Source organism: Rhinatrema bivittatum, chromosome 13, assembly GCF_901001135.1.
Source record: "Rhinatrema bivittatum chromosome 13, aRhiBiv1.1, whole genome shotgun sequence".
NCBI lineage: Eukaryota > Metazoa > Chordata > Amphibia > Gymnophiona > Rhinatrematidae > Rhinatrema > Rhinatrema bivittatum.
In genome coordinates, this window is record NC_042627.1 from 35202398 (window position 1) to 35215022 (window position 12625).

The 12625-nt window shown below is 48.2% G+C and overlaps 1 protein-coding gene across 4 annotated transcripts in view; it reads right to left on the reverse strand.

Annotated features, from left to right (window-relative positions):
* Window positions 1-12625, reverse strand: part of FAN1 (FANCD2 and FANCI associated nuclease 1) — a 149680-nt gene that overhangs the window by 101868 nt on the left and 35187 nt on the right. For all 4 annotated transcript variants that reach the window (XM_029574765.1, XM_029574764.1, XM_029574763.1 and 1 more), the window contains exons 6-8: window positions 9099-9230; window positions 8436-8544; window positions 7390-7509 (exon numbers count right to left, since the gene is read on the reverse strand). In XM_029574765.1, the coding sequence (XP_029430625.1) occupies window positions 7390-7509; window positions 8436-8544; window positions 9099-9230 (361 nt within the window). The remainder of the gene's footprint in view (window positions 1-7389; window positions 7510-8435; window positions 8545-9098; window positions 9231-12625) is intronic.

The window sequence follows — 12625 nt, forward strand, 5'->3', positions numbered from 1 at the left end:
CCTGCAGGAGAGTGCCTGAAGCTCGGAAACACACTGGGCTGAACAAATGGCCACAGAAACACTGTCTTGAGAGTCAGATCTTTGAGCAAGGCGGTACGTATCTGTTCGAAAGGTGGTCCCCCCAGGATCCGAAGAACCAAGTTGAGCCTCCAAGGCGGACAAGGTGCTTGAAGTGGTGGTTTCAAATGCTTTACTCCCCTGAGGAAACGGATGACGTCCGGGTGTGAAGAAAGCGGAATTTTCTCCTCTCATCGGAGCAGAGCCCCTAGTGCCGCTACCTGTAACCTGAGAGAGTTATAGGCTAGGCCTTTCTCTAGGCCCGCCTGTAGGAAAGAGAGGATCTGAGATACGGAAGCATGTCCGGGTAGCATTGCATGTGCCGAACATCAGGACTCGAAGACCTTCCAGACCCGAATGTAGGCAACAGAAGTAGAGGTCTTGTGCGCCAGGAGGAGGGTCGAGATCACCGCCTCCGGATAACCACGGAGCCTCAGTTTGCGCCTCTCAAAAGCCAAGCCACAAGACAGAAGTGATCTACCCGGTCGAAAAATATTGGGTCCTGTCCAAGCAAGTGGGGTAGGTGACCGAGGCGTAGGGGTCCATCCACCGCTAGATTGAGTAGATCCGCGAACCACGGTCTTCGGGGCCACTGCATCGCCCTGATGACGCTCGATTCTTCATAGAACCTTTCCCACCAGTGGCCACGGTGGGAATGCATAGAGTAGAATCTGGTGGGGCCACGGCAGCACTAGGGCATCTCGCCCTCCGCGCCCCTTTCCCTTCTGTGGCTGAAGAATCGAGGAGCCTTTGTGTTGTGAGCTGTCACCATGAGGTCTAAGTGGGGAGTCCCCCAACGTTGAATCAGGTGGCACATTGCTTCTTCGGAGAGCTCCCACTCTCCCGGGTCTAGATGTTGCCAGCTTAAGAAGTCCGCTTGAATGTTGTCCACTCCCGTGATATGCGATGCCGCCAGGCGAGCTAGATGGAGTTCCGACTACTGAATGAGCTTGTCAGTCTCCAGCGAGACGTGTCGACTTCTTGTACCCCCCCTGACGATTTATGTATGCCACCGAGATCGTGTTGTCCGAGAGTATCCTGACCGACCGATGGCGAACCAGAGGGAGGAAAGCCTTCAGCCCTAGGCGGACCGCTCTGGTCTCCAGGCGGTTGATCGGCCACTGCGCTTGAGATTTCGTCCACTGTCCCTGCAGGGACCTCGTCTGGCATACTGCACCCCATTCGGAGAGGCTGGCATCGGTGGTGACTATTATCCAATCCGGAACATTCAAAGGCATACCCTGGGCCACATGGGAAGGGTCCAACCACCAAAGAAAACTGGTCCTCTGCCGAGCGCGGTAGCAGGAGGATGGCCTGGAAGTCTCGCGACACTGGCTTCCAGCGGGATAGCAATGCTCTCTGGAGTGGCCGCATGTGCGCGAAAGCCCATGGTAAGAGATCGATAGTGAACGCCATGGAGCCCAGGACTTGGAGATAATCCCAGGCTGTTGGCAAGGAGAGGCCAGAGAAGTTCAGGATTTGGTCCCATAAACACCTGGGCCCGGTTCCGGCCACAGGAAGACTTTGCCTTCCACCATGTCAAAGCGCGCTCCCCAAGAAATCCAATGACTGAGATGGAGTAAGCAGGTTCTTGGTATAGTTGACAACCCAGCCAAGTGACTGGAGTGGTCGACAGAGTGGTGCGGCTGTCTGGTAGCCTTGTCTCAAGGATTTCGCTCGAATGAGCCAGTCGTCCAGGTAGAGGTGGACCAAAAATTCCTCCCGACGGAGGGCAGCTGCCACGACCACCAAGACCTTTATGAAGACTCGTGGGGCGGTCGCCAGGCCCGAAGGGGAGGGCCTGGAACTGAAAGTGCTGTCCCAAGATCTTGACCGGAGAAATAGTTGATGGGCCTTGAAGATAGGGATGTGAAGGTATGCCTCCATGAGATCCAGGGAAGCCAGGAACTCTCCTCGGTGAACAGCCTCGATGACTGAGCGCAGGGTCTCCATCCGGAAGCGTGGGACCTTGAGAGCCTGGTTGACAGATTTTGAGGTCCAGAATTGGCCGGAAGGTGCCGTCCTTCTTGGGTACCACGAAGTAGATGGAATAGTGGCCCCGGCCTACTTCCGATGGGAGTACTGGAACAATCGCCCCCAGCGCGAGGAGACGGTCTAGAGTCTGGTGAACGATGAGCTGTTTTTGTGGAGAACCACAGGGGGAAAAAAGAGAAACCTGTCTCTTGGAACCCGAGCAAAGTCCAATGCGTAGCCGTGCATTAGAACATCTAGGACCCACTGATCCGATGTGATCCGGACCCACTCCTCGTAGGAGATCCGGCCCCCGATCCTGGGAATCGGAGAGCGGGTCGGCCTGGCATCATTGGGAGGGCTTAGAGGATGTCCCCTGGGGCATCCCTTCCTTGGCAGATCTGCGGCCACGAAATGGCAGAGTCCAGGAATGCGAGTGGGACGAGGAAGGCCGTGGTGTCTGTTGCCTCGTAGTCCAAAAACGGTGTTGATTGCGAAAATGACTTCTGGATGAATTGAACGATTTGGTGGAACGTGGACGGTCCTCCAGTAGCCTGTGGACCGCATTTTCCCCGAGCAACTTAATGATCTGATCCAGATCCTCACCAAATAGGAATTTGCCCTTGAAGGGAAGGAATCCCAGACGAGTCTTGGAGGAGGAGTCTGCCGACCAGTTACGGAGCCAGAGCAGTCGCCGAGCCGCCGCCACCACCATTGACCTGGCTAGGACTCTCAAGAGATCATACAGGGCATACGCCCTGTATACAATGACGGCCTCCAATCGGTCTGCCTGACGAGTCTCCTCGGGGGGCAGGTCCTGAGAGGTAAGGAGTTGTTGCACCCAGGGAGACCTGCACGTTATGCTAGCGAACTGCAGATGGCGGCCCGAACACCTAGCCCCGAGACTTCGAAAACCCGCTTGAGGTACACCTCCAATTTTCTGTCCTGAAGATCCCATAGTGCCGTGCCTCCTGTAACTGGTATGGTGGTGCGTTTGGTGACCGCCGAGACAGCGGAAGCGACTGTCGGCACCCGGAGTATCTCCAAGAAATCCTCAGGGAGCGGATACAGTTTCTCCATGGCTCTAGTGACCTTAAGGGTTGCCTCTGGCGAATCCCATTCCCTGCATAATAGCTGGAGAAAGGTTGGATGGGTGGGAAAGGCCTTCGCCGGCGGACGAAGCCCAGCCAGCAAGGGATCCCCCTTCTTCACCAGAGGTGCAGGCTCCTGAGGATCTGAAGGAGGATCGAGATCAAGTTCCTGCAAAATATGAGGAATCAGGTGCTCCAGCTCCTCCCGTTGAAAAATGCGGAGGACCCTGGGGTCATCCCTTCCATCTGAGCCACCAGGAGGGGATCGTCTGTGGGCGAGTCTGGCCTCTGGTCCCCCACGTCCCCGGGGGGATCCGCAACGTGCCGGCCTGGTAGAACAAGAGCTGCGCCCCCTGCCCCCAATGGTTTCCAAGGGGTTCCCCCGGGAAGCGGATCCACTCTGGAAAGCTTGGGGGGGGGGGGGGGGTGGCCCGGGAGAAAGATCCGGAGGGTGGGACATCCTGGCCAGGTATGCATTATACATTAATAATATAAATGCGGTGGCCCTGGAGGGGCCCGAGATGAAGCGTCCCCTGGTAGGGGCCCCTCCTCCAGGGGCTGCACAGGGACCAGGGGCGGCGGAAGAACTGAAAAAGGTGCCTCCGGCTCATCCTCCGAGGATCCGAAATCCATAGCATGCTGTAACAAAATGGCCACCGTTCCCGCGTTCCGCGGGATCGGGGCCTGTCGCTGTCCCTCAACCAGGCCCTGACCCACGCAACGCTGGAGCGGTCGTCCACTGAGAGCTGCCCTCCCCGCCAGGGAGACAGGCAGTACAAACGTCATCCCGGGATAGCCGGTACCCGGGTCGCCCACATGCGGTACATGCCGCTGCTCTCGGCATGTCGCCGAGAGGGGGGGGGGAGGGAGCGCGGGAAAGCAGAGTCCTGCTGCACCGAGGTGCTCCGAAAAACGGAGAGGCCGCCGCTATCACCCCACCGACCCGATTCCAAAAGGCCCTGCCAGGGAATGCAACCTCCCGGCGGCAGCAGCCCCAAGGAATGAGCGTCGCGGAGCCGCGGGTCGGATCGTGTGCGGGGGGGGAGGGGAGGGAAGGATGGAGCCCTCCAACGTGCACCCCCCCCCCACAGCCCGGCGTGATGAAAAAAGCAGAGAGCCCTGCAAAATAAAGTAAAACAACTCACTTACCCCGATCCTCTACCAGAGGCAGGCAGAGAGAAAGAAAGAAACAGAGAAGACAGCAAGCTCTGCTGGCAAGGCTCTTTGGAGAGCTAGGCTGTAGGCTCTCCCTCGCAAGGTAAAAAGAACATTGTCTCTTTTTTTTTTTAAACTTGATTCCTCACTACAGCAATAGCAAAGAAAGAAAGGAGAGACTGAAAGAAAATTACACTAAGATCAGTATACTGGGGAACCACTGTTCCCCTGCTCCTATCTGCTGGAGTCAGAAAGATACTGAAGAGGGACGCTATCTTATATGGCAGCACCCTCAAAAGTTCTTGTCTGACTCCATCTGCTGGACGGGGGACATAACCCACCGTCTGGACTGATCCTGGTACGTACAGGGAACAGGGCAGCTGCTCTGCTGGTAAAGGACTTTTAATTTTGAACATCAGATAAAAACTGGAATGTTAATATATAAAATAGAAACAAGATGTTCTAGTAACTAAAGCTCAGCACTGCCCAGTAAGACATCAATGACTAAGTCCTAGCTCAGCCTCCTGCTCTTCAGGAGATAAATGATGCACTCCAACCCAGCTGGAAGAGGTCATTATATGGTGCAGTCTATATATGGAAAGGAACATGGAAGAAAGCAAGGAAAATACTGAAGATAGCTAATGGTGGGAAACACTGATTGGAAGAAGTAGAGAAAGAGGGCTTGTAGGAGAAGGAAAATGCAACAAAGAAAAAAAAAAAGCCTGACGTGTAATCCTATCTGCAAAGATTTAGCTATGGAAAAGCTTAGTCATCTTCAATCTACTAGGGAAATGAAATATAACAAAATCTGGTTCTCTTGTTTGTGTTATATTGAACAAAATCCTGAATCTGAATTTAAGCCTTTGCATCTGAAAAATGTCTGTCCTTTTCAGATTGCACCACTTTTTTACATTGTGGTGCATCTCTGCCTTCTGAAGGATGCATGTTTCACTTGCATTGCTCTATTGCCTGTGATAAATCAAATCCTGATGGATTACAGTATGGTTTATGAAAGATGGTGGCTTCTGGACATTAATAGTCTCTCTGACAGCACTGTAAACTTTATTTCATGATTTGCTGCTGCCCTGTGATTTTTTAAAATGTCCTCTCTCAATCCGTAATACGTTTTCTGTAATTGTTAAATCTTCAACAATTTTGAAAAGAATGAAACATCATTCAATTGAGCAATTTTGTCCATGTACTATTGAAATTGTACCATGTGACAGTATAGTCCCTACTTGAAATACCTTTAACACAATCAGGGTGATCCAGTACCGAGCGGTAGGAAGAGCTGCGTTAGTGCCTACGGCACCCGCGGTTACCGCCCGCACAGTGCAGCTCACCTACCGCTCGATCCTGAAGCCTAATTATATGTAAATGTAAGCCGCGTCCGAAAAGCCTTAGGCCCGCGCAACCAGGATACTGGATAGAGCGCCTATACAGGATCCTGGGTGCGCGGGCCTAAGGCTTCACGCCACGCTGGTATCTGTCATTTCAAATGTCATTTGAAATGACAGATACCAGGAAGCAACGGCGGCGACAGCGCAGAAGCAACGGCGAAACGACTTGTCAGTGTCCCCCCTCCTCTCGGAGCAGGGCGCGAAAAGCCGCCTTGCTCTGGGAGGAGGGGGGACACTGACAGCGACGAAGCTTTCCCCCAGCCCGGACACCGGCGAAGCCAGAAGACAGCGGCGGAGAAACGGCGAAGCGACTTTTCAGTGTCCCCCCTCCTCTCGGAGCAGGGCGCGAAAAGCCGCCTTGCTCCGGGAGGAGGGGGGACACTGACAGCGGCGAAGCGACTTTTCAGTGTCCCCCCCTCCTCTCGGAGCAGGGCGCGAAAAGCCGCCTTGCTCCGGGAGGAGGGGGGACACTGACAGCGGCGAAGCAACTTACTTTTCTGAAGCCATCATCAGGAACACATGCGATCGTAGCTCCTCCCGATGAAGACAAAGATGGCCGCCTGCACGGGGAAAGCGTGCAATTGGCCGCTGAAGACGCGGCCATCTTTGTCTTCATCGGGAGGAGCTACGATCGCATGTGTTCCTGATGATGGCTTCAGAAAAGTAAGTTGCTTCGCCGCTGTCAGTGTCCCCCCTCCTCCCGGAGCAAGGCGGCTTTTCGCGCCCTGCTCCGAGCGGAGGGGGGACACTGAAAAGTCGCTTCGCCGCTGTCAGTGTCCCCCCTCCTCCCGGAGCAAGGCGGCTTTTCCGCCCTGCTCCGAGAGGAGGGGGGACACTGAAAAGTCGCTTTGCCGTTGCTTCTGCGCTGTCTTCGCCGTTGCTAGTGTCCCCCCTCCTCCCGGAGCAAGGCGGCTTTTCGCGCCCTGCTCCGAGAGGAGGGGGGACACTGAAAAGTCGCTTTGCCGTTGCTTCTGCGCTGTCTTCGCCGTTGCTTCACCGTTGCTAGTGTCCCCCCTCCTCCCGGAGCAAGGCGGCTTTTCGCGCCCTGCTCCGAGAGGAGGGGGGACACTGAAAAGTCGCTTTGCCGTTGCAGTCTCCGTGGCAGCCCCAGTCCGGACATCGGAGGGGGGCTGCAACGTTTTTTTCCGCTTTTTTTTTTTGGCTTCGGGAGCAGGGGAGAGGCCTGGGGCTGCCACGGAGACCGGCACCCATGATCGCGGCGGGGGCAGGTGAGCGGGGGCTGGGGGAAAGCTTGCCATCTACCCTGACCCCTGCCTCTACCGCAGGTGTCAGGGTAGGCGGTAAGTTTGCAGGTTAAACGCGCGACAAAACGGCAGGGAAAGGTAGCGTTAGTCGGGGCGCGGGTTACGGGATGCTAGGTGAATAGCTAATTCGCTCGTTTGCATGCAATATCGCGCTAATTCGCTCGTTTGCATGCAATATGCATGCCGCGGGCGGAAGGGGTTGCCCAGGGAATTTAGGACGCGGTAGGAGTAGGTTAAAGGGGATTCGGGATCGCAGGAAGGGCTAACGCGGCCGAAAACGAAGTTAAAAACGGCTTAGGAGCAGGGTAAACGCGGCCGCACTTTACAGGATAGGCCTGAATGTGTCTTTTAAAATAAAAGTTCAAATATTAAAAAAAAAAACCAAAAAAACATTAAATTCCTTAGCACATTTTTAAGTTTATCAGACAATGAATCTCACGTCTTAGTTACCTTCTGCATATGCTTTAAATGCTGGTGTAGATTGAGGGCAAGTCGATCCCACCATCTTCCTCTACTGTCCGGACAGTAAATACTCTGAGACAGAAGACTCTCAAGCTCATCCACAGCTTCCTATATCATTTCAAAACATTCATATCAGACAATGCATGGCAGCAAATTCCAAGTGGATCAGAAAACTTTCAAATCCTGCTCTCTCACTAGTGTATTCCCGGAGTTGCTGAGCGGGAACATACAGCGCTAATGTACAGTGCTTATACACCAGTTACAAGGGCCAAGAAAGGAAACAGATACAATAATAAATAAGTAATATTCTCCATATTAGCGCTAAAACTTTTAGAACAGCATTACAAGCTCTGAAGATCTCACCATTACATCTAGACTTATAATACAGCACAGACAACCAAGAGTCGTTTCTGAAATCTCACAGATAAAATGCCGTGCAGTGTGACTTCCTCCAATAAAAGAAAAACAAACTGCATAAAATCTACAGATGGATCAATTCCTACAACACGAGAAGCACAATATCAAGAGGGCCCCCATCCCTTGGAAAACACCCAGATCGCATCCCACCTTTGGAATATGATCCAAAAATAAACCTTGTAATTCTGTGTCCGTTCCCTCTGCGACACTCTGCTAACCTAAGCATTTTCTGTACGGTGCAAAGAAAAGCCAGAGCTCAGCAGCGGCTCCACCCTGATTGGATATCGTTAGGCAGCTGCTGGCAGACTTCATGCTAGGCCGCCTGACCTGGACTATCTGATGACTGGCCAGCTCAGCACAGTCCTGTGCAACCATTCTTACCTTGCAGCAGCTGTGTGTAAAAAAAAGGGATTTGAACCAGTTCGTTTAACGGACACGATTTTAAAATCACCTTACCACCCATGCCAGCCAAACGTCTCACTTTCATTTTTCTATGCAGAGCAACACTAAGATTCTGGTTACAACCATGATCCCGCCCCCCTGATTGCATTTTATCCCCAAAGCAGAGGCTCATTCATGCATTAAGTATCAGAATACAATATTCATTGCATCTTTACCTGATACATGTGCAACCTCTGTAGAATCTCCACCCCTCGAGACCGAATCCTTGTGTAAACCCACCCAACTGTGAAACAGCGCAAGTGCACAGGCAGCTGCTCATGGTACCTGACACCAAGGAAGAAATCAAAGGATCCTATTAGCAACTTGATCAACACCATGTAAAGGGCAGCAGATATAAAAAAAAGACAGTTTTGAATTATGTTTGCAGTGTGTAAAATGGGGATTTTAATTAATAAAGTAGTGAGCTGGAAATAAAGGAGCAGCCAGATGCAGAAAGGCTGAGGTCTATGTCACTATGTCTTGTTCTTTCACAGCAACCACCAGAGGGGCAGTGTAAAGCTTGATTGTAAGTTGGTTGGAAGTTAGGGCTTCTAGATGCAGCCAAAGGGACATCCCATGAGAGGGGCTCTCCCCATTTTATAGCCTCCCTCACAGACTGACACTGGAGGGCTCCTGAAGTAGGTACCCACAGAAGCAAGAGAAAAATTACATCTTTTGCATGCAAATGAACTCAGCTGAAAAGACACAGGCAGCAGAGTAAGGAACAGCACAGTAAGTATAAAGTGTGCTCCTCTGTCTGCAAAGACAGCCAGCCTGAATCACTACTCAGGGCCAGCCACCCACTGATGTTTCCTTCCTGATTTCAGGCAACGTTTTACCTGAGGCATGAGCGACTCTTCACGTCCTGCCAGACTTCCTTTGCACGGTTATACAATTGATGGGCTTCTTCCCATTTTCCATTGGCCATGGAAGCTGCTACATCAATTAATTTGTGCATCGCCCCTTCATAACTAGCAAAACCATGGTGTAAAAAAGACAAAAAAAAAAAAAAAGAGACTTTCAGAACAGCAAATAAAATATCTGTTCATCATTCTGCAGTAATGGATGCATTAACTGTAAATGTTTTCATGACATGTGCAAGCTCCATCAGAACAATGTCTTTTGTGCAGCATTATCATGTTCCAGTGGTAGATCACAGCAGTCACCCCAACAGGGCTGCTCCAATACCAAGGACTTCTGCTGACTGTAAAACCTCAATGGAGATAGAAGCCAGAGGTCCTTTTCTCTAGCGAAGTTCTGCAAACATGTCTTTCTGCTTTCTATATTAGCTCATATGAGTCTTAAACTGGTACTTCATCACAACTAATCAGGTCAGCTATTGTGCTGATGTACCGCAGTGTTTTAAAGTGCTATGTGAACTTCCAAAATAATTTGAGAAATTGTTTCCTCTCTAATTTTAGAGCAAGTTCTAGAAATTGTATTAACTGCTGGCTTCTGACATCAGGGAAGAGGTCATGTTGAGGTCAACATTCCATTTAAATGTCTAGTTTAGAATATTGAAACTAGACATTTAAATGGATAACGGAGTTAGATGGAGTTTAGATGGATAACTTGGATAACCTGCCAATTAAATGGATAACCCACTTTGAATATTAACCTCAGAGTTCAGTTCCAACAACGTGATCCGGAAGCCCACAGGGGGGACTGAGGGAGAAGAAGTGTACTCCCTGCTCGTCTCTGTCGCTATTAGGGCCCAGGTCACAACAATATGACACGGGGAGCTAGAGGGGACCAGGAATGTGTCAGTGTGTCTCACTAATTACTTTTCAACTATTCATGTCATTTTATTCAAATTTCTACCACATATACTACAGCACCCTATGATCCCCAGCTCACATTTTCTTAGGCTCTCAATGCACCCATTATTAAAAACCCCTTCTTATTATAAAGAATCAAGCCAGATCAATTCAACTGTAGTATTACAAAGATAAGAGCATAACGTGATGTTATCAAGCATTTTTAAAGTTGTCTTGCCATTGAAGAATAGAGTATTTTGAAAGCTGTTCTGTTATTGGCTGGTAGTTATAATCATATGCAAATATCTGTAGCAAAGTAGAAAACTAGGCATCATGAAAGGTGAACACATCTTCATGTTGTAGGTAAGAATTTACAACAGTTAAACTAGGTACAGGTGATCCTTAGCTGCTAAAACTGGAGATTTTATTTATTTATTTATTTAGAACTTTATTTATTTATTTATTTATTTATTTAGAACTTTTTTATACCGACTTTCCAGTAACAGAATTACTGATCAATTTGGTTAATGCTTATAGTGCTGTACTCGTCCAATTCAACAATGTGTGTTGGGACTGCCAAAATGTATGGTAAAGAGGTTAATATGAAATACTATTAACTATATTTATTAATTACATTTGATAAAATCACAGTGTGAATTATAGCAAGACTGAGACTTGTAACAATAAAATTAGAATAACATTATAAAAGTAGTTAATCAAAAAATCAGAACCAGAATAAAACAGACATTCAGCTCATAAAAATGTCTCCATACTAAAATAGAAAAATCAAGAAGATAAAACATATCCAAAAGCCTAGCAAAACAAGCAAGCCTTCACATGTTTTCTAACAGCTTATAATCTTCAAGAAATCTGATTTCTAGTGGGAGAGGGAAGTCCATATTTTGGATCCTACCACTGTAAAAGCTCTAGTCTAGGCTTCCCTAGCCTGACTGGGATCACACAAAGGTCCAGCTGAGATGATCAAACAGTCCTTGTCTCTTTGTAATAAGTGATCTTTTCCCTTATGATGTGCATATTGCATGCAATTATGTTCCGTTTTTAGGAGGATTTATTTTTATTTTCTTACTGATTTGGATTTGTTGCATTTTTCATGTTTAAATGTTTGAAATGCTAATAAATAAAAAAACACACAGATTTGTCGGACCATTCTCAAATGAAAGTAGGCTGATTTAAGTACAGCAGAAATGTAAGAATTCATAGTTTCAAATCTAACCAAACCCAGAGATCCCAAACTACTTTAGCTAGGCTCAAACCTTGACTAAAGAACAGAATAGTAAAATCAAGCTTTTGATTAGGCGAGGGTCTCAATATCAATAAATCCAAAAACCAAGAGACTCGTGAGAAAAGAATACAATACTAAAAGAAAAACCTTACCAATAATATTAAAATGCTAAATGATATACTAAAGAGAGGAAAAAAGATGAAAATGATCACAAACGTGGCTCCATCTGTCTGTGGACTGCAGGAACAGGCAAAAGACTCTTTTATACCAATCGAGATATCCCCTCCCCTTTTCCCCATTCACTGACTGTTTTCTCTATAAGAATCCCACTGCTTTGTTGGTAGAGTAAGGCAGGAACTGTAGCTCATGAGTTTACCTATGCTTTCTGAATGTAATGCCTTTGTGGATCCAGTTACCTTCCCATTGGGAAGAGGAAATGAGGTCATTTGTGGAAAGAGTGGCCATAAGGAAAGCTCGATCTTTAATTTAAGGAGAAAGACTGGCACCTCAGTTGACTGCTGAAGCGAGTGGTCTTAAGCAAAAAAAAAAAACCTGCAGGGCGGAGCACATTTGGTATAAAAGTAAATCTCATTCTGCTTGCTTATGTTATAAAAGTCAGCTTCTAATTTTATAATAATGCAATTATTTATTTACAAAGAAAAAATATTTCTCACAAATTAGAAATTGTTAACAAAAGTCCTAAATAATTATTTGCTATTATTAAGCCCTTAAAAGGCCCAAATAGAGCACCTCCAAGCCAACTCCCTCCCTAGTTCACTGTTATGAATTTGCTTAACATTTTCAGAATAAAATACTTTAGACTTGTTCCCATTCTAACCTCATATTCATAACAATTGCCTGCAGCCTACAATGAATTGCAAATGAACACATGTGAATTATTTAACCAAGCCTCAGTGATCACTTAAAAAAAAAAAATCTACAAGAGGATAAAAAATAACAGCTGATTTCTTTTTTGTTGATCGAGCATTAATTAATTAATGCTCCATGGGGGTTTGAAATGGAAGTCATTTTTGTCAGGTCAGGAAGCACTGGACAAACAGGTGCAGCAAGCAGATTATTGAATCTATCTCCAACAAACTGACCGCCATATTTCTTAGGCCTTCTCCTAGCAGTAATAAAGGCATCCACACAGCTAGGCTATCTAACAGGCTGCGATGGCAGAACCAACTTGTATCTGGGTCCGTTTGGCAGACTGCATGTTCTGTAATAAGTAGAACTCCTAGCGGAAACCTAGACATTCACACAGGCAAGTCTCTCTGGCAGGCTAATCAAGGGACCAGGGAGGCTCACTAGTAATGGAAGCTATTTAGGTCATATGGGGATGATAGAATCAAGCTAACAGCTG